The following is a 22,494-nucleotide window of genomic DNA, read 5'->3' on the forward strand; positions in this document are numbered from 1 at the left end:
AGCCAGGCGTGGTGGTGCATGCCTCTAATCCCAGCACTCAGAAGGCAGAGATAGGAGGTTTGCCATGAGTTTGAGGCCACTCTGAGACTACATAGTGAACCCCAGGTCAGCCTGAGCTAGAGTGAGACCCTACCTAGAAAAACCAAAAAATTAAATAACTAAAATAATAATTATAATTAACTCTGAAAAATATTTTTATTTATTTATTATGGGTGGGGGAGGGAGAGAATGGGTGCACCAAGGCCTCTAGCCACTGCAAACAAACTCCAAATATATGCACCACCAAGTGTACCTAGCTTTCATGGACCCTGAGGAATTAAACCTGGGTCATTAGGCTTTGCATGCAAACACCTTGACTGCTAAGCCATTTCTGCAGCCTGATCACTTTACTTTTTTTAAATTTATTTTTTATTGACAATTTCCATAATTATAGACAATAACTCATGGTAATTCCCTCCCTCCCCCCACTTTCCCCTTTGCAACTCCACTCTCCATCATACCCCTTCCCCCTTTCAGTCTGTCTTATTTTGAAGTCATCATCTTTTCCTCCTATTATGATGGTCTTATATAGGTAGTGTCAGGTACTGTGAAGTCATGGATATCCAGGCCATTTTGTGTCTGGAGGATCACATTGTAAGGAATCCTACCCTTTGGCTCTTACATTCTTTTGCCACCTCTTTTGCAATGGACCCTGAGCTTTGGAAGGTATGATTGAGATATTTCTTTTTACTTTTTCTTTTCACAATTTTTATTAACATTTTCCATGATTATAAAAAATATCCCATGGTAATACCCTCCCCCCCCAGCACTTTCCCCTTTGAAACTCCATTCTCCATCATATTACCTCCCCATCTCTGATTGAGATATTTCAGTGCTGAGCACTCCTCTGTCATTTCTTCTCAGCATTATGGTGCCTTCTGAGTCATCCCAAGGTCACTGCCACCTGGAAAGAGAACCTTCTCTAAGCAAAAGTGAGAGTAGCATTAATATATGTTTATGAGCCGGGCGTGGTGGTGCACGCCTTCAATCCCAGCACTTGGGAGGCAGAGGTGGAGGATCATCAAGAGTTCGAGGCCACCCTGAGACTACATAGTTAATTCCAGGTCAGCCTGGACCAGAGTGAGACCCTATCTCAAAAAAACCAAAAAATAAAATAAAAAAATATATATAGACATTAAGAGAAGTGCTTACTGGGCAGTTTGGTGAGCATCATATATACATTTAGCCAGCAGATGTAATGCCCCATGACTACTTCAGTTGTAGGTTTTCAGTGTTAGGCATGGAACAGACCTCCAGTCCAATTAGAGAGTGGTTGGTTTCCCCCATAACACACATGCCACCATTGCATCTGTTGGCTCATGTGGTCTGGCTGGCCAAATTTAAGGCTTGCAATGCCCACTGTTGAGTATCTCCACTGGTGATTTTTCTCTCTCTCCCATTGAACTGTATGCAGCGTAGCTTTTTTCAGCTTGCTTGCTTTTTCTTTCTTTCTTTTTTCTTTTTCTTTTTTATTCCCCAGCTTTCTATGAACTTGTCTACACAGAGGTTTTCAGCTCAGCTTTAGCAGGATTTCTCAGTGACCTTAAAGCCCAAGTATGTGGAGTCTTCAGCAATAGGGTCTTACCATCTATTCCTAGTGGAAAACCAACAGCCTTGGCAATGGTCTATAATGTTTTGGGGGCATCAGGAACTCCCTGGCCAACAACTCACTAGATGGTATCCCATCCGTGGCACTGAAAATTTTCAGTAACAACCTATGGCTTCTGAGTATTCCATTGTCCAAAAAAGTAGGTTTCCATATGACATTCATGTCCTCTTAGATTTTGATTAGCCCTCCCCCTACCTTTCCTTTACTCAATCTCTTCCCCTTACCTCATTTAGGCCTTTACACACCCATTAATCTATTCTTCTACTTACATATATACAATATCATCCTATTCAGTCTCCCCTCCCTTCTTTTCCTTTTTTTTTTTTACTTTATTTTTATTTATTTGTGAGAGAGTGAGAGAAAGAGGCAGAGAGGGAGAGAGAGAATGGGTGTGCCAGGACTTCCAGCCAATGTGGGTCCCGGGGAATCAAACCAAGGTCCTTTGGCTTTGCAGGCAAATGTCTTAACCGCTAAGCCCTCTATCCAGCCCCACCTTCCTCCCTCCCTTTCTATTCCTTTCATATCCCCTTTCTAGCTTACTGGAATCTGCTACTAAATTTTATTCCAACTCACATAGCAGTCCATTCTTTTTTGTTTTGTTTTGTTTTTCAAAGTAGGGTTTTGCTATAGCCCAGGCTGACCTAGAATTCACTATGTAGTCTTAGGGTGGCCTTGAGCTCCTGGCAATCCTCCTATCTCTGCCTCCTGAGTTGCTGGGATTAATGGCCTGTACTACCATGCCCAGTTTAAATCCAATCACTTGTAGCTAGGATCCACATAAGAGAGAGAACATGTGAATTTGGCTTTCTGGGTCACTTTATTTCATGAGGTGCTGGGATGAACCCTGTGCCTCAGGTAGGCCAGGTAAGCACTCTACCACAGGAGCCATTTAGCCCCAGACCAGTAAGATCACATTATAAAGGAAGACCTGGGGCTCATTCAGAGGAAGTGGAAGAAATCCCACTTAAACACATATTCTGCTCCTTCCTAAAGCTTTGGCCACTCTGCACAGTTGAGCCCAATAAAGTTCAGTCTAAGGCCTGGTCCCCAAGAAGGATGGCTAGCTCTACTTCTGGGCCATGGCTGCCAGCTGGCTCTGAGAATGAGACCCCATTTTAGTGGGAGGTAAATGGGAGGACCCAAGAGCCTGTCCCAGTCAGAGGCAGAAGATAAAAAGCAACCACGCTTAGAACTCAAGAAAAACGTTTATTCTCCTCTGCCTTTTCCCTCCCACCTGCCTTTTCCCAGTGCACTTCACCAGAAATTTTGGATTGAGTCATAGGTAGAGAATGAAATGTCCATCTTCCTCCCTGTACTTCTGCCAGTTCTGGGCTGCAGTTTTGTTTTGTTTTTTTTTTTCAAGGACAAGGAGCATTTTTTTAATATTCAGGCTTAAGCTTTGTCCCTTGACTTCACCAAGGCAGTGGTTCCATACAAGGGCCCCGAGTAGGGGGAGGGGAGGGTGTTTATTGGGATTTGAACATAGAAGGGGATGGGTACACGATTGGTTGATTTAAACAGTATTTTTCTGATTGGCTCGGGATTTGCGGGCAAGGTTAGGGGCAGGGTGGAGGTGGGAGCTAGGGGAACCCCAGGCAGATGAGATAGTCTTCATTGTGACTGGCTGGGGCAGAAAGAGCAGAATGGACAGGCCTCAGGCATGTCCTGGGCATGTCTAGGCTAGGGGTGACTCTGGCCTTTGGGTGGGCACCTTCCCTAACTAAATGTCAGGGTGGTTGCCTTTTGCCTAATCGGAAAACCTGAAAGTTAGGCCCAGCCAGGGCAGCACCTTAGTTTCTGGGTCTTTCATCCCCCACCCCCCTTTGTACCGTGAGGAGCCAATCTTGGATCCCAACTGAGTTAGTGAATGGAGTCTAATGGTATATACTGGGATCTTAAAACCATAAGCTGTATTGTATTCATGTATTTTTTAACAAAAGTAACTAATCTATAAATAATACAAGGTCCTATTGTGATTGGTAACAAAAATAAAAGTAATGGCCCTGCTAAAGCAGATAGCAGAGTTGTTAACCATGGGGAATGACTGAACCATGGTTGATATAAAAACATTTTTCCCTTAAGGCCACACATAGTCCTCCTTAGTAGGTGGGTTTCAATATACCTTTCTAGTAGACACACATTGCCAGCCAGCACAGTAGAAGGCTTCAGATCCCCCACAGTCCCCTTTGATTCTTGTTTTCCATAAGTGCCCAGGGCATACATAGAAATAAGAAATTTCCTGATTCACCACAAAGTCCCATGAGTCACCCACTAGTTGATGGAGGTCAAAGATCAAATCAGGAAACCAGGTTCCCCATGGGGCAAGAATTTCCCCATGGCAGTGTTGGTTATTATGGGCTGCAGTTTTTCTTAGCCCCACTAGTCAATGGCTGACAGCAAATGTAGGAGGTGGAGCTGGGAAGAGGGAGGCAGGATGAGGACCTGCATTCATTGCCTTTTCATAGCACCTCGCTTTGAAGACCTTCTGTGACTCCCCCATCAAGTCTAGTGATCTGCTTAGCACCACAACCTGCCCCTCCACCACTTCTCTCCTGTAGAAGACAGGTTCTCAGGTGGCTTCACCTCCACAGCCGTCCTCTGTGTTCCCATCCTTTGTAACTAAGTTTACTGGAGGGTCCACAGCTGGGATTTCTGGCGTGTGGATGGTTTAATCCTTCTAAGATCTAAGCTACCATGCTGCAGTCCCATTAGCAGCCTGTCCCAAATCATGTGGCCTGACTCTTTGGCATCAGTCTCCTTATGGCTTGGCCTTCTGGGGGACTTGTGCTCAGTATTTGGATTTTCACAGAGTGTGGACAGCTATGTCCGGGCCTTCCCAGAACAAGAGCTCCTATGCTTGAGGCTGCCAGGTGTCTTGTCCTCCAGCAGTTTCGTGTGCTGCACGCAGGTTCCTTGGAAGGTGTGCCTTCCTTGGTTGGGCCCTCTGTTGTACCTATTCCCTCCACCCTGGCGGTCTGATGTTGGAGGCAGCTGTGGCCCAGCCCTCCTACAGAATGGGTTCCTGCCCTCAGCCACAGCAGTGGTTTTGTCTATAGTGGCCAAACTTTCTGGGGGTTTATAAGGCTGTGATGTGCAGTTCTGGTAGGAGTCATCTGCATGGTCTGGCTCTCCAGTGGTCCTGTGGACACAGACCTGGTCCTGCAGCAGGTGGTCTGGTTGTGACCAAACCTTCTCATAGTCCTTTTCTCCATGGTCTGGGCACAGACTGGGCTTGTCTCCAGTGTGGTCTGCTTCTGGGGATCTCAGTGTTTGCTTGAGAATTAAGTACTGTTGGGAGAAAACAGATACTCTGTACTATACAGATCTCAGGCATGGCAGGTGGGCCTCTCCTCACCCTTGACCTGTTTCGAAAGAGCTCTCAGTAAGTACCTACCTCTTTTCGGCTGTTGATGGCCTGTTGCAGCCACAGCAGTTCCATGGCCAAGTGACTGCGTTGGGACTGGAGTTCCTGAAGCTCCTGTTGGCTGTCGGACAGTCCTGGACCTATGGTTTCTTTGAAGGACGAAAGGAAAGAGAATGCCTCAAGGAATAGACAACTAGGATCTGGTCTAACCTTAGACCTTGGCAACCCCTTACAGCTCATCCATGTCCCCCAGTCCACATCCCCCAGGCAGAGAAAGAAGAGTTGTAAGTGAAGTAATACTTTTCACTCTCATACTGGGAGGTCAAGGCCCAGAGCAGGTCAACGGCTTGCCCTGATCTAGGCAGAGAGCTACCTGGATTCTCCATCTTGGAGATGGCGTTGTCTTTGGAATCCCCTTGGGTGGATTTCTTGGTTTTCCTTCCCTGCTCAGCCTGAAGCCAGGGGCTGTCATCTCCACAAGGACTTGCTGAGCTCTCTTTTAATTTCTTCTGCACCATCTCCTCCCAGGTGGCCTCTTTCTCAGACGCTGTACACGGGAAGTAGCACCACAGTTCCTGCTCTGGATTTGAGATCTTCTTTCCTGCTTTCCAGGAGTGATGAGATTTGGCCTTCTGAAAAATCAGAAGGGTTTAGGAGTGTCAGGGCTAAGCCCCTGCAGGTATCTGGGCATTATGATTAGTAGGCAAGTGGGCAGGTAGGATTAAGAACTGCAGTGTGAGGAGGTCATTCTGCTGCCTCTTCCAGTAACTGGCTTGTCAGTAGGAAAAGTAGCTTTCCCCTGCCAGGTTCTGCCCCTGCCCCAAGGTACGTGTGTGTGTGTGTGTGTATTCTACCTTTGAGAGAAATTGGGGCCTGGGAATCCAGCCCGTAGTCCACTGAAGTGTGTCCAGGCCACCCTCAATCTCTTGGACAATCGCTTCATACTCAGCTCGCAGCTTCTGGAACTGACGTCGGACCAAGAAACCCCGGACACAAGCCTGGGTGGAGAATGAAGGGAAATGGCTCTTAATGCTATAAGGGGATTATCTTGGCAGTCGACTTTCAATGTTTTTTTTTTTTAATTAGTGATTTATTTGCAAGCAGAGAGAAAGAGAGAGGGGAGACAGATAAGGAATAAGTGTGACAGGGCCTCTAGCCACTGCAAAGGAATTCCAGACGCATGCACCCCCTTGTGCATCTGGCACGTGGATACTGGGGAATCGAACCTGGGTCCCTTGGCTTCACAGGGAAGCGCCTTAACCGCTAAGCCATCTTTTCTCTCTCTCTCTCTTTTTAGCAGCTAGAGAATCAAACCAAAGGCCTTACACATGAGAGGTAAGCACTGGGCGACTGAGTTACCTCCTAGGCCCGAAATAGGGTTTCGTGCATGGTCGGCCATCACCATGTACGGCCCCATCTCGTCCTGGAGATGATCTCGGGGACCGCATGAGGGGGCACAGTCATGGGAAAAGGACGGTGCCTCTGAGGCCGTTCAGCTCTACCCCCAGTCCCGCAGGAGCTCAGCATCTCTAGTTTGGCCCGCGCATGGGGATCAAGGTCCGAATGTGACAGCTTCACCTCGCTGGAAGGTCTAGCCCGAGACCAGGTGCGCCCACCGCTCGCCCCTAACCTGTAATGTCAAGACCTTCCGACGTAACTGCTCGGGCTCCATGCTGACCACAACGGCCCGCCGGGGCTGCTACGCTCTTGCGCCGTGCGTCATTAGGCGCCGCCCCTGAGCATGCGCAAGAGCAGGGCCCCGCCCCCTGGTCTCCACAGCAACGCCCGGTACCGCGCGGGGAAGTCTGCGAGGAAAGGCGCCAGGAGTGAAGGAGGACACGGAGTCTCTTTTTGTTGTTGTTTAATTCCATCCAGTGCCCCCCACCTCCATAGCACCTGGGGGGCAGCGGGACACCCTCCTCTCCCGAGTGTGTCGGAAGTCACAGTTTGAAGGAACGGGAAGCAGCCCGCGTCTGGCTCCCAGCCCTACGCGGCTGACTGCTCCTCGGGCTCCGCGTTCTCGGCCAGGTGCAGCTTCTGAGTGTGCCAGTCAAGGAGGGTGACGCTTTGGACCCCGCTCCCCCCCATCTGTCTTCCCACCCTGCCCAGATGGGCAGAGGCCCTTCGGTGGTCCGAGGTTGCAGTTCCCACCTGACCTTTGCTTGTGCGCGCCTGGTGCTGGGGATTGAAACCAGCATCTGACATGCCAAACGCGCAGCCTACCACTGAGCTGCTCCACCACCCCACCCTGCCTGCCCTGCTTGTTAGGTCACTTTGTCCCAGACTATGGGGTGTGTGTGTGTGAGAGAGAGAGAGACAGCCAGCCAGCCAGTCAGGCGTGGTGGCACAAGCCTTTAATCTCAGAACTCAGGAGGCTGAGGTAAGAGGATCGCTACAGAGTGAATTTCAGGTCAACCTGGGCTATAGTGAGGCCCTACCTTGAAAAAAGACTATATAAATAAATAGAAGGAAGGGAGGGAGAATGAAAGAAAGGAAGCCCTTGTCTGTGACAGAACTAGGTGAAGACAGTCTATTTTATTTTATTTATTTATTGTTTTGTTTTTTGCGGTAGAGTCTCACTCTAGCCCAGGCTGACCTGGAATTCAGTATGTAGTCACAGGCTGGCCTCGAACTCACAGCGATCCTCCTACCTCTGCCTCCCCAGTGCTGGGATTAAAGGCGTGCACCACCACGCTTGGCTTATTTTATTTTTCCAACAAGGTGTAAGTAGTCCTACCTGGCCTGGAACTCACTAAAATGAAACACACAAAAAAGAAAAAAAATGCTTAATGATGAGAGGGTATGAGATAATTTTGTTATGAATTGTGAATTAGCATCTCTCTTAGTATCTGGGACCTTCTTTTTGCTTTTTCTTCCTTTCTTTCAGTACTTCCCCTCCGCCCCCCCCCCCCCCCCGCCCCCAGGTAGGGTTTCACTCTAGCCCGGCTAACCTGGAATTCACTATGTAGTGTCAGAGTGGCCTCAAACTCATGTTGATCCTCCTACCTCTGCCTCCCAAGTGCTGGGATTAAAGGCATGTGCCACTGCGCCTGGCCTTTGCTTTTTTAAATTTTTAAATTTTTATTCTTTTGAATTAATATTATTTATTTGAGACACATAAGCAGATACAGAAGGAGAGAGAAAAAAAGAATGGGTGCACCAGGGCCTCCGGTCACTGCAAACTCTAGATTCATGTGCCACCTTGTGTACCTGGCTTACATGTGTCCTGGAGAATTGAACCTGAGTCCTTTGGCTTTGCAGACAAATCTCCTAACTGCTGCACCATCTCTCCAGCCCTGTTTTTTTTTTTTTTTTTTTTTTTTTAATCTATTTAAGAGAGAGAGAATGGGTATGTCAGGGCCTCCAGCCACTGGAAAGAAACTCCAGATGTATGCACTACCATATATATGCATTTGGCTTACATGTGTTTTGGGGAGTCAAACCTGGGTCCTTAGGCTTCTCAGGCAAGCGCCTTAACCACTAAACCCTTTCTCCTGGTCCCTACGTTCTTCTTTCTTCCTTCCTTCCTTCCTTCCTTCCTTCCTTTCTTTCTTTCTTTCATTCTTTCTTTTTTTTTTTTTCAAGGTAGGGTCTCACTCTAGTCCAGGCTGACCTGGAATTCACTTTGTAGTCTCAGGGTGGCCTCCAACTCACAGTGAGCCTCCTACCTCTGCCTCCCAGGTACTGAGATTAAAGGCATGCACCACCATGCCTGGCTCTGGCTCTTTTTTAAAATAATTTATTTATTTTGATTTTTTTGGAGGTAGGGTCTCACTCTGCCCCAGACTGACTTACAACTCACTCTGTGATGCTGGCCTTGAACTCACAGTGATCTTCCTACTTCAGCTGGGATTAAAGGCATGCATCACCATGGCTGGTATGGGAAATTCTACATTCTTTATCTAGGGGGAGGTCTATTGTGGCTAATTCTGAGGCAATAGGCCTGTATGGGATTGGAATGTTGCTTAAGTATGAATACTCCTTAGGGTCTCACTCTAGCCCAGGCTGACCTGGAATTCACTATGTAGTCTTCTTAGGGTAGCCTTGAACTCATGTCAATCCTACTACCTCTGCCTCCTGGGATCAAAGCCGTGCGCCACCATGCCTAGCTTATCCCTCACTTGGAAGACATACCCACTGTGTCCGGCCTCTTAGTAAGGATATATGGAATTGCTAAGGTCTTCCAGCTGTGAACAGAGAAAAGGTTTCTATCAGGAGGAGGACCAGAATAAACCAGTATGTTCTGGGGGTCTTCTGGTGGAGGTTGAGAGGCTCACAGCTCTTGGACTCATGCAACCCCAATCGGGAGCCAGGAATGGCCTTGGGAGCCCATCCTCCTCCCCGCCCTAGTGCCCTCAGGACTCAGCACCCAGCTTAATGACTCACATTGCTAAGCAGCTGGTCCAGGTTGCGGTCAGCCATGGTCTTCTTCTGCTCTTCAGGCAATCCTTCGGTGACCCCATCCTCTTCCTCTTCGTCATCCTCCTCCTCCCCACACACATCCAGGCTGAAGTGCAGTCGAGCCAGCTTCTCCTGCATCTCCCGCACATGCTCCAACTGTTCGAAGGAGCATTCCTTCCCTAGACAACACTGTCAGTCCTAGGAGCCATACTGGGACCTCTAGTGCCACCCATGCCCCAGAGACCAAACATCAGCCCCACCCACAGACCCTTTCCACCCGACCCGAGGACTCACCAAAGGCCTGCAACCGGCCGGAGTGGAAGTCATTGAGCAGGTTCAGCAATCCCCCTTCCATCTCATAGACGTCAGTCACCTCCGTCAGGAAGGAGTGTTGCAGCGGGGTGCCAGCAGAGCCGCCGCCACCTCCGGCCAGCACTGGGCGGCATTTCTCCTTGCCTACTCTGGGTGAAGTGGACATGATCATGGTCATGGGGGTGAGGGACAGCCAGGCACCCTGGGATCTCTTGTGCCATCTTTCTATGCACTAATTCATCTGTCTTAGCTACTCCCTAACACAAATAGATGCTTGTCCTTCTGGTCCTGCCCTGGGCACTGGGATGGGTGGAGGGAAAGTACTGAGTGAAGAGGAAGGGAGGAGATCAAAAAGAAGGCTGTTTCCACTAATGACTGTGCCTCAGTTGTCTCCTGTGACTGTATGGGCCACTTATCCTTGTCTTTCAATTAATTTGCTTCTTTTACATTTTTGGTTTTGTTTTTTGAGATAGTGCTTCACTCTAGCCCAGGCTGACCTGGAGTTCACTATGTAGTCTCAGGGTGGCCTTGAATTTACAGTGGTCTACCTACCTCTGCCTCACAAGGGCTGGGATTAAAGACATGCACCACCACATCCAGTTCTTTTAAAATTTTAATATTGTACTCTTTTATCCCCTTGCCCCTGTCCATTTCCTATGGGATTCACTGTGGGGTTGTGAAGGCTTCAGTCAGTCCCTATGGGGTAGTGGGGGTAATTTTGCTTCTTGTTTGTTTGTTTGTTTTTCGAGGTAGAGGCTCACTCTAGCTCAGGCTAACCTGGAATTCACTATGTAGTCTGAGGGTGGCCTCAAACTCATGGCAATCCTCCTACCTCTGCCTCCCCAGTGCTGGGATTAAAGGCATGCACCACCACACCTGGCTACTACTTTTTTATATTTATCATAAAATTTAAATTAACAACTAGTGAACAGGACACTTTAAGATACTGTTTACTACATTCTGAAATAAACATCTATTTTAAATTCAGAAACCCAAGCATTTCAGTAAAATGTGCTTACACATAAATATGACAAAATTTACCTTAAGCCCTTGTAAGATATGTAATTTAAAAAAAGTAACAAAGTCATCGTCACCAAAACTAGGAAAGAAATAATGAAATGGAAACTCAGGAAAGACAATAAAACATAAGGAACCTAACAACACAATTTTAAAAATTGATCATACTGATCTTTTCATTTTCAAAAGCTCTCCATTCTCTACACTGCCATTTATGAAATGACATTCTAAAAGTGTATACTTGAAAATTCAAAATAAACCATTCCAGAAACTTGTTTCTCCTCAGGGCCAAACTTCAAAACAATGCAGGAAAAGCATTGGTGTTAGGAAAAAAAATTCCAGGGAAAACAAACCTACTGCTTCCAGAAACTTTAAAGACCAGTCAGTATTAACAGTCACTTTTCCTACTTTCATCCAGTATTTTCCAATATCATGTTATAGATAAATTATTTGAGCCTATAACTGAAAGTTCAACAAACATGATTTTATTATGACACCGTATTTTTGTCATTGTTACTGCACAAAATTATATACAAAGAGTATATATGCAAAAATGTTCAAGTATTAGTTAACTTCCAATTCAAGGACTGTTTCAAAAAGCTACATTTAATATATTTCTTTTAAAAAATTTATTTTAAAAAATTATTTTTAAGCCAGGTGTGGTGGCACATGCCTTTAATCCCAGTACTCAGGATGCAGAGGTAGGAGGATTGTCGCAAGTTCAAGGCCACCCTAAGACAACATAGTGAATGCCATGTCAGCCTGAGCTAGAGTGAGATACTACTTTGAAAAATCAAAAAAAAAAAATATTATTAGGGACTGGAGAGATGGCTTAGGGGTTAAGACACTTTCCTGCAAAGCCAAAAGACCCAGGTTCCTTCCCCAGTACCCAAGTAAAATCAGGAGAACAAGGTGGTGCAGGCATCTTTTGCAGTGGCTGAGGCCCTGGCATGCCCATTTTCTCTCTTCCTATCTGCCTCTTTCTCTCTTGCTCAAATAAATAAATAAAATGAAAATATTTATTTGTGGAGAGAGAGAGAGAGAGAAAAAAAAAAAAAGGGAAATGGACATGCCAGGCCTCTTGCCACTGCAAATGATGCTTGTGCCTTGTGCATCTGGCTTTATGTGGGTACTGGGAAATCAAACTTGGGCCATCAGGATTTGCAAGGAAGTATTTTTAACTCCTGAGCCATCTCTCCAGCCCTAATTTGCTTCTTTATTGCTACTAAAGCACCGTTTACCAAAAATCTTCCTTTTCTAAAAACTGTTCTAAAAAAAAAAAAAAACTTCTGAAATTTCCATCTCCTCAGGAAAACGCTAAACACTTTGGCCTTCCTTCCTCTGTAGATGCATTTCCTACTATTCTCACCCAACCCTAAGCTGCAGCTACACCCGCAGTGGCAGTCCTGGAACATGCCTCTAAGGCAGGTGTTTGCAAAGCCACAAGGGAACACTGGTTTTATTTGGAACAATTAAAGAACACATTGTATTCAGTGGAAACAAACTGGAACACATTCTAGGGAAGTCCCTAAATGCTTATCCTTATTTTTAAAATTTGTTTTGTTTTAATCTAAATTTTTTTGCTTATTTTCTTGTTTGTTTGGTTTTTTAAGATATATTTTTTTCTTTTCACAATTTTTATTAACATTTTCCATGATTATAAAAAATATCCCATGGTAATACCCTCCCTCCCCCCCCCCCGCACTTTCCCCTTTGAAATTCCATTCTCCATCATATTACCTCCCCATTAATCTATTTTTTAAATATTTATTTTTACTTATTTATTAGAGAGAGAGAGAGAGAATGGGCATGCCAGGGCCTCTAGCCACCACATACAAACTCCAAATGCGTGCACCACCTTGTGCATCTGGCTTACATGGGACCTGGGGAATCGAAGCTGGATCCTTAGGCTTTGCAGGTGAGCACCTTAACCGCTAAGCCATCTCTCCAGCCCTGTTTTAATATTTTTTTTCTTTTTTATTTTTTTGTCCTTTTTTTATTAATTTATTATTTGAGATCGACAGACACAGAGAGAAAGACAGATAGAGGGAGAGAGAGAGAATGGGCGCGCCAGGGCTTCCAGCCACTGCAAACGAACTCCAGATGCGTGCGCCCCCTTGTGCATCTGGCTAACGTGGGACCTGGGGAACCGAGCCTCGAACCAGGGTCCTTAGGCTTCACAGGCAAGCGCTTAACCGCTAAGCCATCTCTCCAGCCCTGTTTTAATATTTTTATTTATTTATGAGACTGAGAGAGAAAGTGTGTGTGTTTATGGGCATGCAGGACCTCTTGCTGCTGCAAAGAACTCCAGACACACATGCTACTTTGTGCATCTGATTTTATGTGGGTATTGAACAATTGAACCCAGGGCCACCAGGTTTTGCAAAAAGGCACCTTTAGCAAGGTGTGGTGGCACATGCCTTTAATCCCAGCACTTGGGAGGCAGAGAGGTAGAAGGATCACCAGTTTGAGGCCACCCTGAGACTACAGAGTGAATTCCAGGTCAGCCTGGGCTAGAGTGAGATCCCACTAAAAAAGAAAGAAGGAAAGAAAGAAAGAAAGAAAGAAAGAAAGGAAGGAAGGAAGGAAGGAAGGAAGGAAGGAAGGAAGGAAGGAAGGAAGGAAGGAAGGAAGGAAAAAAGAACCTTTAATCACTGAGCCATTTCCCCAGACCTGTTGTTTTAGCTTTTAAGATAAAGTCTTATATAGTCCAGGCTGGCCCTGAACTCTCTGTAACCAAGGATCACCTTGATCTTAATTGTCCTGGCTCTACCTCCCAAGTACTAGGATTAAAGCTGCACTACTATGCCCATTCAAATTCTCATTATTAATTTTTTTCAAAAATAAATAAATAAAAATAAAGATTTTCAGGCTGGGAGCCGGGCGTGTTGGCACACGCCTTTAATCCCAGCACTCATGAGGCAGAGGTAGGAGGACTGCCATGAATTTAAGGTCAACCAGAGACTGCATAGTGAATTCCAGGTTAGCCTGAGCTACAGTAAGACCATACCTTGAAAAACAAAAAGAAGGGCTGGAGAGATGGCTTAGTGGTTAATCACTTGTCTGTGAAGCCTAAGGACTCAGGTTGGAGTCTTGATTCCTCAGTACCCACATAAGCTAGATACACAAGGTGGTGCATGCATCTGGAATTTGTTTGCAGTGGCTGGAGGCTCTGGTGTGCCCATTCCCTCTTTCTCTGCCTCTCTCTATGTCGCTCTCAAATAAATAAATAAGTAAATAAATAAAAGAAAAACAAAAAATTTTTTTCAGACCAGTTGTGGTGGTGCACACTTTTAATCTTAGCACTTGGGAGGCAGAGGTGGGAGGATCGCCACGAGTTTAAAGCCAGTCTGAGACTACATGGTGAATTCCAGGTCAGCCTGGGCTAGACTGAGACCCTACCTCAAAAAACAAAAAGGAAATTGTGCACCAGTATTCTTTCACCATTTATTACTCCCCTCACACCCCAAGGCCCCAAATCATCTCTGGTTCCTGTGGCCTTCTAGGCAGTATCTTTTTAAGGTTTTTATATGCCAAGCAAGCCGGGCATGGTGGCACATGCCTTTAATCCCAGCACTTGGGAGACAGAGGTAGGAGGATTGCCTTGAGTTTAGAGCCAGTCTGGGACTCCATAGTGAATTCCAGGTCAGCCTGGGCTAGAATGAGACTACCTTGAAAAACTAACTAACTAGCTAATAAATGCCAAGCAAGTCTCTCAGCCTGGAACATCCTTCTGTCTTCAGTGTCAGGTAGCCCCCTCTGACTTTCACTTCCTAACAGCTTGCTCATTTTCTCCTCTATGTGCAGCCTCACACTGTGGAATCCCAGGAACCCACCTGAAGATAGGCCCTGGGTCCAAGTATCTAGTGAATGCTGGGTGGGGGGAAGAGGGATCAATTAGTTCTTAGTAGTTAGAGGTTGAAGCCTCGACTCTTGCCCTGCTTCCCACAGCACTCAGCACAGAGTTGGGAGCCATCCCTCTTTGCCCTGCTTCTCTTTGGTACTCACCTCTTGAACTTGGCTCTCTGCTTGGGTGATGGGAGATGAGGGAGTCCCAGGGCCAAGGAACCACTGTGGCTGGTAGGCACAGGGACCCTGCGTAGTGTGCCTGGGGCCTGGGCTGGCTGGGATAGGCAGGGCTTAGGACTCCGTTTCTTCTTTTTGTCATCCATTGGGTGCTTGCTGGGCCTCAGGCCTGGGAAGTAACCCCATTGAGATCATGAAGGGCAAAGTCATCCAGCGACCCCCAAGCACTGCCAGGAATAGCTGTGGAACTTTCATAGCTTAGTACCCTTGTCTCTACAGGGTCAGATGCCACCCAAAGTCTCTTTCTGCCTGAAAGCCCATAAACCTGTCTGATGGGGCCTGTCTGAAAGGGCTAGTGTAGACCATAATATCCAGGTGCTGCTTGTTTCCAGACCCTGTTGCCTAGAAGACTGGGCTGCAGAAGAACATGCTGGAAAGATGTTAAAGGTGCTTCCTTGCAAAGCCTGACAGACCAGGTTCCATTCCCAAGTATCCAGATATGTCTGGAGTTCTTTTGCAGTGGCAAAAGGCCTTAGAATACCTATTATCTCTCTCTCCTTTCAAATAAATATTTTTTTTAATGTAGAATGGAGTCTGGACAAATGGGTTAGCAGTTAAGATGCTTACCTACAAAGCCTAACGACCCCGGTTCAATTCCCCAGAACCCACGTAAAGCCAGAGGCACAAAGTGGTGCATGCATCTGGAGTTAGTCTGCAGTGGTTGAAGGCCCTGGCCCATCTATTCTCTATCTATCTGTCTCTCATAAATACATACATACATACATACATACATACATACATAAATAAATAAATAAATAAATAAATAAATAAAATATTCAATTTTAAAAATATGTAGGCTGCCGGGCATGGTGGTGCATGCCTTTAGTCCCAGAACTCGGGGGTCAGAGGTGGGTGGTGGATCACTCTGAGTTTGAGGCCACCCTGAGACTACATAGTGAATTCCAGGTCAGCCTGGACTACAGCAAGACTGTACCTCGAAAAACAAACAAAAAAATGTAGGCTGTGCAAAGATATGAGTTGGCAGGAGTCCAGCTGAAGATTAGGGGTATCTTAACTAGGCCCCACTCTATTTATCAACTGTCTTGACAGATGCTGATCAACTTTGTATGAGAAATGACCAAGGTGAGGTGGGTCCCCTGGGGAGGCCCCAGTGTCTACCAGGACAGCAGGGCAGGGCTCATTGTGTCCCACCCACTTTCGACACAGGCATCCTTTTCCCATTCCACGCATCAACTGCAAAAGCCAGGGATGCTTAGAAGTTCCCCGGGACAGCTTCTAGCGGCTTCACATTTTCCAGTGGTCTCCAGAGATGCTGGTGAGGCAGCAGGCGTCCAACAATGGCTGTGCCAGCCTGCCTACCATGCAGCCCCTCCGCCTAGGACTCTGGCCTGCTGGGATCCTTTCTAGGGGTTTCCCTCCTAGCTGTTGTCACCACACACACTCCTGCACAGTGTTGGGGGTGGGAGGGCAGGAAAAGCATTTAAACTGGCACTTAGCAGTCGGCTGGCACCAATGGGCCTGGGGTGTGGTGGAAGGGAGATAGATCTAGGCGCACTTTCTCTCTCCATGCACAGCATGACCCAGTGAAAGGACTGACAAAAGCAGAGGCTGGAGTGGCCAGCCAGGGAGAGCCTCCATCCATTTCCCATGCTCAGCGCTCAGCCTTTTAAAGCCGCATCCCAGGAAGCACTCCCTTCTCGCGACACGTTGCTCCCGCTACCCCGGGACCAACTGACCTGGAGCCTTGGGGTCCCGAGCAGTGCTCCCTCGCAGGCTCCCTCCGCCCTGCGCGCTCTCCACGGCGGAGCCCAAGCTAGTGGGAGCTGAACTGGCTGAAGGTGATTTGCATTTAAAGAGAAAGTAGCCCTCTTTGGAGTCCCGATGGGAGGAGCATCCCCAGGCCGACAAAACTGTTTCTCTCACTTTCCCTCCCGCTTATGGTAGTAATGCATCGAATGTAAAACACTTTCCCTTTCCTATCACTTTTGGAAGGTACAATCCTTTGCAAAATGGTGGTGGCTTTGTGAGAAGGAGAATGGAGTGGGAGGGAAGGAGGGAAATAAGCACACAAAAAAAGGGGAACAAGGAGATGGGAAGATCGCTTAGTATTTAAAGGCACTTGCTTGAAAAGCCTGATGTCCTTCCTGGGTTCAATTCCTAAACCACCCACATAAACCAGACCCAAAAAGTGGCATCTGGCATGCCCACAGACAAACACACAAATAAGTAAATATTAAAAGGAAAAAACAAAAGCAGCCAGATGAAATGAAGGCAAGAGTGTATTTAGGTCACCTATTAAATATTTGATGTGCATTTAATCCTTACAATCCTGACTCTTGAATATCAGCGAAAGTAAACTAGCCATTCATGAGCAGTACTATTCTCCCACCACACCAAGACATTCCTAGGTGTTAAGTGTTCATAAAGTGGCAAGACCATTCTTACTGTCCAGTATTAGGAACCAGCTATGGCGCCAGATCAGAGGAAAGACCACAGGATTCCCTGGCACCTGACTTTGGTACCCAGGAGGGAAACCTGACCGCCTGGAGGAGGCTGACCACACGCTGGTGCTGGCTCGGAAGCTGGATCCATGGGGCAGCTATTTAAAGACCTGGCAGAAGTTCCTGGCTCCAGTCCCCAGAGCAGCATCTGATTCCACAAGAGAGTTGCATCCTTGGCCAGGCTGCCCAGCAGGTTAAATTAAACAGCCCTAGCCATACTACCCACGTTCTTCTCACAGGCAGCAGCAAGTCTCTGGGCTGGGTCTGTGGCTGAGTTGGGGACAGAGAAGTGCTGCTTCAGCAGGGACCCACATAGTACTCTTTCTAGATATTTCTAATAATTCCCCAGTCTTCCCTAGAAAGAACCACTATGGGGGTGCTAAGGCTCGTCCAGCCAAGTGACAAAGGGCGCAGGAGCACCTCTGCGGTCCTCACCCTCAGCTGCTTCTCTGGAGAGCCAGAAGCCTCCTCAGAGCTTCTTTGCTTGCAAGCCCCCAGAGCTGGACCAGACTGTTGGAACTAACACCCAAATAGAATATTATCAAACCATCTCATCCTGGATAGACAATGCAGTGCCTCTGCTAGGGCTGTCACAGTTGGCAGGTGGGTGGATATATCTGCCTGCAAAGGCTCAGAGTAAAGGGCACCTAGGTTGCTTCTAACAATTGTTTAGCATACACCACCATACCGCACTTTGTGCCTAATAAGCCCAAGAGAACAGGGTGCTGGTTAAGGCCACCTGTAGGGCACCTCCCATATAGGAGCATTAGTTTACTTCCCAGTAAGTGAAACGGGTTAAGAGCCGGGCGTGGTGGCACCAGCACTTGGGAGGTAGACGTAGGAGGATAACCATGAGTTCAAGGCCATCCTGAGATTACACAGTGAGTTCTAGGTCAGCCTGGGCTAGAGTGAGACCCTACCTCTGGGAAAAAAAAAAAAAAAAAGCTTAAGAAACAGGTGAATCAAGGAACTAGGAAGTCCTGCATGTCCTGTGGAAGGCCAGGGCCACAAAAAGATGCCAATGCCACATGCCCAGCAACAGTAATAAGTGTCCACAATTATTACAGAGCCTCAGCTGGTTTATCTTTAGGGGGTCCTTCCTATCCTTTTGATTGGCTTAAATTTCCTGAATTCATAACTCTGGGACTCTGCCTCACCTCCTTTACTCTCCTGAGCAATCCCCAGGCAAACCTACTAATTATAATTACTTTGGTCTTTTTTCTTTTCCTTCCTTCCCTCTTTTATTTTTATTTTTATTTTTTTGAGGTAGGGTCTCACTGTAGCCCAGGCTGACCTGGAATTCATTAAGGAGTCTCAGGGTGGCCTCGAACTCACGGTGATCCTCCTACCTCTGCCTCCCAAATGCTGGGATTAAAGGCGTGTGCCACCACGCCCAGCTCTTTTTTTTTTTTTTTTTTTTTTGGTTTTTCGAGGTAAGGTTTCACTTTAGCCCAGGCTGACCTGGAATTCACTATGGAGTCTCAGGGTGGCCTCGAACTCACGGGGATCCTCCTACCTCTGCCTCCCGAGTGCTGGGATTAAAGGCGTGCACCACCACGCCCAGCTCTTTTTTTTTTTTTTTTTTTTAAATAAGGGTCTTACTCTAGCTCAGGCTGACATGGAATTCACTATGTAGTCTTAGGCTGGCCTTGAACTCACAGCGATCCTCCTTCCTCTGCCTCCTGAGTGCTGGGATTAAAGGTTGGAGGATTCACCACCACTCCCGCCATTATTTTGGTTTCTCAAGGTAAGGGCTGACTCTGGCCCAGGCTGACGTGGAATTGACTATACGTTTGAGGCTAGCGTCAAACTCACAGCAATTCTCTTGTCTTGGCCTCCTGAGTGCTGGTTTTAAAGGGGTCTGTCACCATGCTCAGCTTTTTATTTTTTTAAATTTTATTCAGAGAGGCAGGCAGGCAGGCAGAATAGGTGCATCAAGGATAGTCATTGCAAATGACCTGCAGACACATGTGCCACCTTGTGTATCTGGTTTATGTCGGTACTGGGGAATCAAATTTGGGTCATTAGGCTTTATAAACAAGAGCCTTAACCATTGACTCATCACTCCAGCCCCCTTTTTTTGGGGGGGAGTGGTTAAGGTAGGGTAGCTCAGGCTGACCTGGAATTCACTATGTAGTCTCAGGGTGGCCATGAACTCATGGCGATCTTCCTACCTCTGCCTCCCAAGTGCTGGGATTAAAAGCGTGCACCACCATGCCAGGCTCTCCTTTTTTTTTTTTTTTTTTTTTTGAGGTAGGGTCTCATTCTAGTCTAGGCATATACAACCACGCCCAGGTAGGCCCAATTTTCTTGAGTGGAAAAAAAAAATTTTTTTTTTCAAAGTAGGGTCTCACTCTAACCCAGGCTGACCTGGCACTCACTTTTTAGTCCTACCTAGGCTGGCTTCAAACTCAGTGATTCTCCTACCTTGGCCTCCTGAGTACTGAGATTATAGGCATGAGCCATCATGCTGGCAAACTTTCTTTTAAAATTATTTTTTAAAAATTATTTATAAAAACAAAAGAAAAGACAAAAAAATTTTAAAAAGTTATTTGAGAGTGACAGAGACAGACAGGCAGATGGAGATAGAGAATGGGCGCACCAGGGCTTCCAGCCACTGCAAACGAACTCCAGACGAGTGCGCCCCCTTGTGCATTTGGCTAATGTGGGTCCTGGGGAGTCGAGCCTCGAACCGGGTTTCTTAGGCTTCACAGGCAAGCGCTAAACCACTAAATCATCTCTCCAGCCCTTAAAATTATTTTTTAAATATTTTATTTTATTTTTTGAGAGAGGGAAATAGGGAGAGAGAATGGGCACACCAGGGCTTCCAGCCACTGCAAATAAACTCCAGATGCATGTACCACCTTGTGCAGCTGGCTCACGTGGATCCTGGGGAATTGAACCAAGGTCCTATGGCTTCACAGGCGAGCGCCTTAACTGCTAAGCCATCTCTCCAGCCAAAATTAGTTTTATTTATTTGAAGGTGGAGGGATGAAAATGGGCATACTAGGACTTCCAGCCACTGCAAACTCCAGATGCACATAGTGGATCTGGCTTTATGTTGGTACTGGGAATCACACTTGGGAACTTTGGCTTTGCTGGCAAGCATCTTAACAGCTAAACCATCACTCCAGCCCTCAACCAAATTCTTTTGATTTGCAAGGGGAGAGGATATGAATAGCACATTTAAAATTGTCATCACTGTAAATGAATTCCAGATACCTGAACAAGTTTGTGCATCTGGCTTTATATGGGTACTGGAAATTGAACTCTAGGCTGTTAGGTTTTGCAAACACACATCTTTAACCACTGAACCATCTCTCCAGCAAAAGACACATATATTTTATTTCTTTTCATAAAAATATTTTTAGGGGGCTGGAGAGATGGCTTAGCGGTTAAGCGCTTGCCTGTGAAGCCTAAGGACCCCGGTTCGAGGCTCGGTTCCCCAGGTCCCACGTTAGCCAGATGCACAAGGGGGCGCACGTGTCTGGAGTTCGCTTGCAGTGGCCGGAAGCCCTGGCGCGCCCATTCTCTCTCTTTCCCTCTATCTGTCTTTCACTCTGTGTCTGTCACTCTCAAATAAATAAATAAAAAATGGACAAAAAATATTAAAAAAAATATCTTTAGGAATTGGAAAAAAGTTGAAAGAGCCAGGCATGGTGGTGCACTCCTTTAATCCCAGCACATGGGAGGCAGAGGTATGAAGACTGCTGTGAGTTCGAGGCCAGCCTGAGACTACATAGTGAATTCTAGGACAGCCTGGGATAGAGTGAGATCCTACCTTGAAAAATTGAAGAAAAAAAAAAAATTAGGGCTGGAGAGATGGCTCCGAGGTTAAGGTGCTTGCCTGCAAAGCCAAAGGACCAAGGTTTAATTCTTCAGGATCCTTGTGAGCCCAGCTGCACAAAGTGGCACATGTGCCTGGAGTTCGTTTACAGTGGCTGGAGCCCCTGGCCCACCCATTCTCTCTCAAGCAAAAACCTATATGTATATAATTTTATTTTTAATATGAGAGAGGGAGAAGGGGCATGCCAAGGTCTCTAGTCAGTGCAAACAAACTCCACTTGCATGCCCTGTGCATCTGGCTTCACATAGGTACTAGAGAATTGAACCTGGTCCTTAGGCTTTGTAGGCAAGTGCCTTAACTGCTAATCCCTTTGGCCCGAAATATATATCTTCACTTTATTTGCGAGAAAAAGAGACAGGTAAGAAAATGGGCACACCATGCATTGCAAATGAACTCCTGGTGCATATGCCACCTTGTGCATCTGGCTTACAGGTCTTAGGGAATCAAACACATTCATACGTCTTTTTTTTTTTTTTAAGGTAGGATCTCATTGTAGCCCAGGCTGACTTTGAATGGCGATCCTCCTACCTTTGCCTCCCAAGTGCTGGTATTAAAGGTGTGCACCCCCACGCCTGGCTAATTTCACTTTTTAGATAAGAGTGCACATGAATGAATTGGCACACCCAGGGCAACTGAACACCAGACGCTTGCGCCACCTAGTGGGCATGCATGACCCTTCACTAGCCTCACCTTTTTGTGTCTGGCTTATGTGGGATGTGGAGAGATATAACATGGGTCCTTGGGCTTCACAGGCAAGAACCTTAACCTCTAAGCCATCTCTCCAGCCCTGAAATATGCATTTAAAAAAACATGCCAGCACAGTGCAAGCTGAGAGTGCGCAAGATCCCAGGTGCAGTGCCTGGGGGAGGGGAAGACAGCACACGAAAAGACCACAGAAGTATGTGATGAAATATTTCTGGACCGATCTCTACACAGCTTCTGTTATTTCTATGTCTTGCCATCCTGTATTTCTTCAGACACTCAGAAAACACTGCATACAAACAGTGAGCTGGTTACACCAGCTGTGTGCTCAAGTTCTCTCTGCGTTTTCCTGCAGCCAAGATAATTGCACTCAACGAAGGAACGACCTGCCTCTGGATGGCATCACTCTATCCAGACCCTTCTGAGCAATACCTCATCTTTGCCCAGTGAGGGCAATGCAAGGAAGGCTTGGATGTGTTCACTGACGTCATCTACACTTTGTCACTTGGTCTGTTAAATAAGGCAATGCAAAGGTGTCATGGTAGATTATTTTTTTCTCTCCCAAAAGGCCTAGGAGATTTTAACTGAAAATGTAATATATAAATGTGGTTAGATATATACACAAAGCACACAGAAGAACATATAATAAAAAAAA

At 46.6% G+C, this 22,494-nt stretch overlaps 2 protein-coding genes across 2 annotated transcripts; both read right to left on the reverse strand.

The window, feature by feature from the left end:
• Positions 1 to 2,834: 2,834 nt before the first annotated feature.
• Iqcc (IQ motif containing C) lies at positions 2,835 to 6,739 on the reverse strand. The gene is made up of 5 exons (XM_004665160.2): positions 6,643 to 6,739; positions 5,867 to 6,010; positions 5,386 to 5,644; positions 5,043 to 5,161; positions 2,835 to 4,936 (listed from the first exon to the last, which is right to left on the reverse strand). Exons 1-5 carry the CDS (start codon positions 6,682 to 6,684, stop codon positions 4,469 to 4,471), a joined length of 1,032 nt encoding a protein of 343 aa, XP_004665217.2. The 5' UTR covers positions 6,685 to 6,739; the 3' UTR covers positions 2,835 to 4,468.
• Positions 6,740 to 6,856: 117 nt separating this feature from the next.
• Positions 6,857 to 16,782, reverse strand: Ccdc28b (coiled-coil domain containing 28B). Its single transcript, XM_004665274.3, has 6 exons — positions 16,526 to 16,782; positions 14,751 to 14,937; positions 9,708 to 9,874; positions 9,399 to 9,592; positions 9,177 to 9,199; positions 6,857 to 7,053 (listed from the first exon to the last, which is right to left on the reverse strand). Exons 2-6 carry the CDS (start codon positions 14,912 to 14,914, stop codon positions 6,999 to 7,001), a joined length of 603 nt encoding a protein of 200 aa, XP_004665331.1. The 5' UTR covers positions 14,915 to 14,937; positions 16,526 to 16,782; the 3' UTR covers positions 6,857 to 6,998.
• Positions 16,783 to 22,494: the final 5,712 nt, after the last annotated feature.

The sequence above is a fragment of the Jaculus jaculus genome, chromosome 5 (genome assembly GCF_020740685.1).
Source record: "Jaculus jaculus isolate mJacJac1 chromosome 5, mJacJac1.mat.Y.cur, whole genome shotgun sequence".
Classification (NCBI taxonomy): Eukaryota; Metazoa; Chordata; class Mammalia; order Rodentia; family Dipodidae; genus Jaculus; species Jaculus jaculus.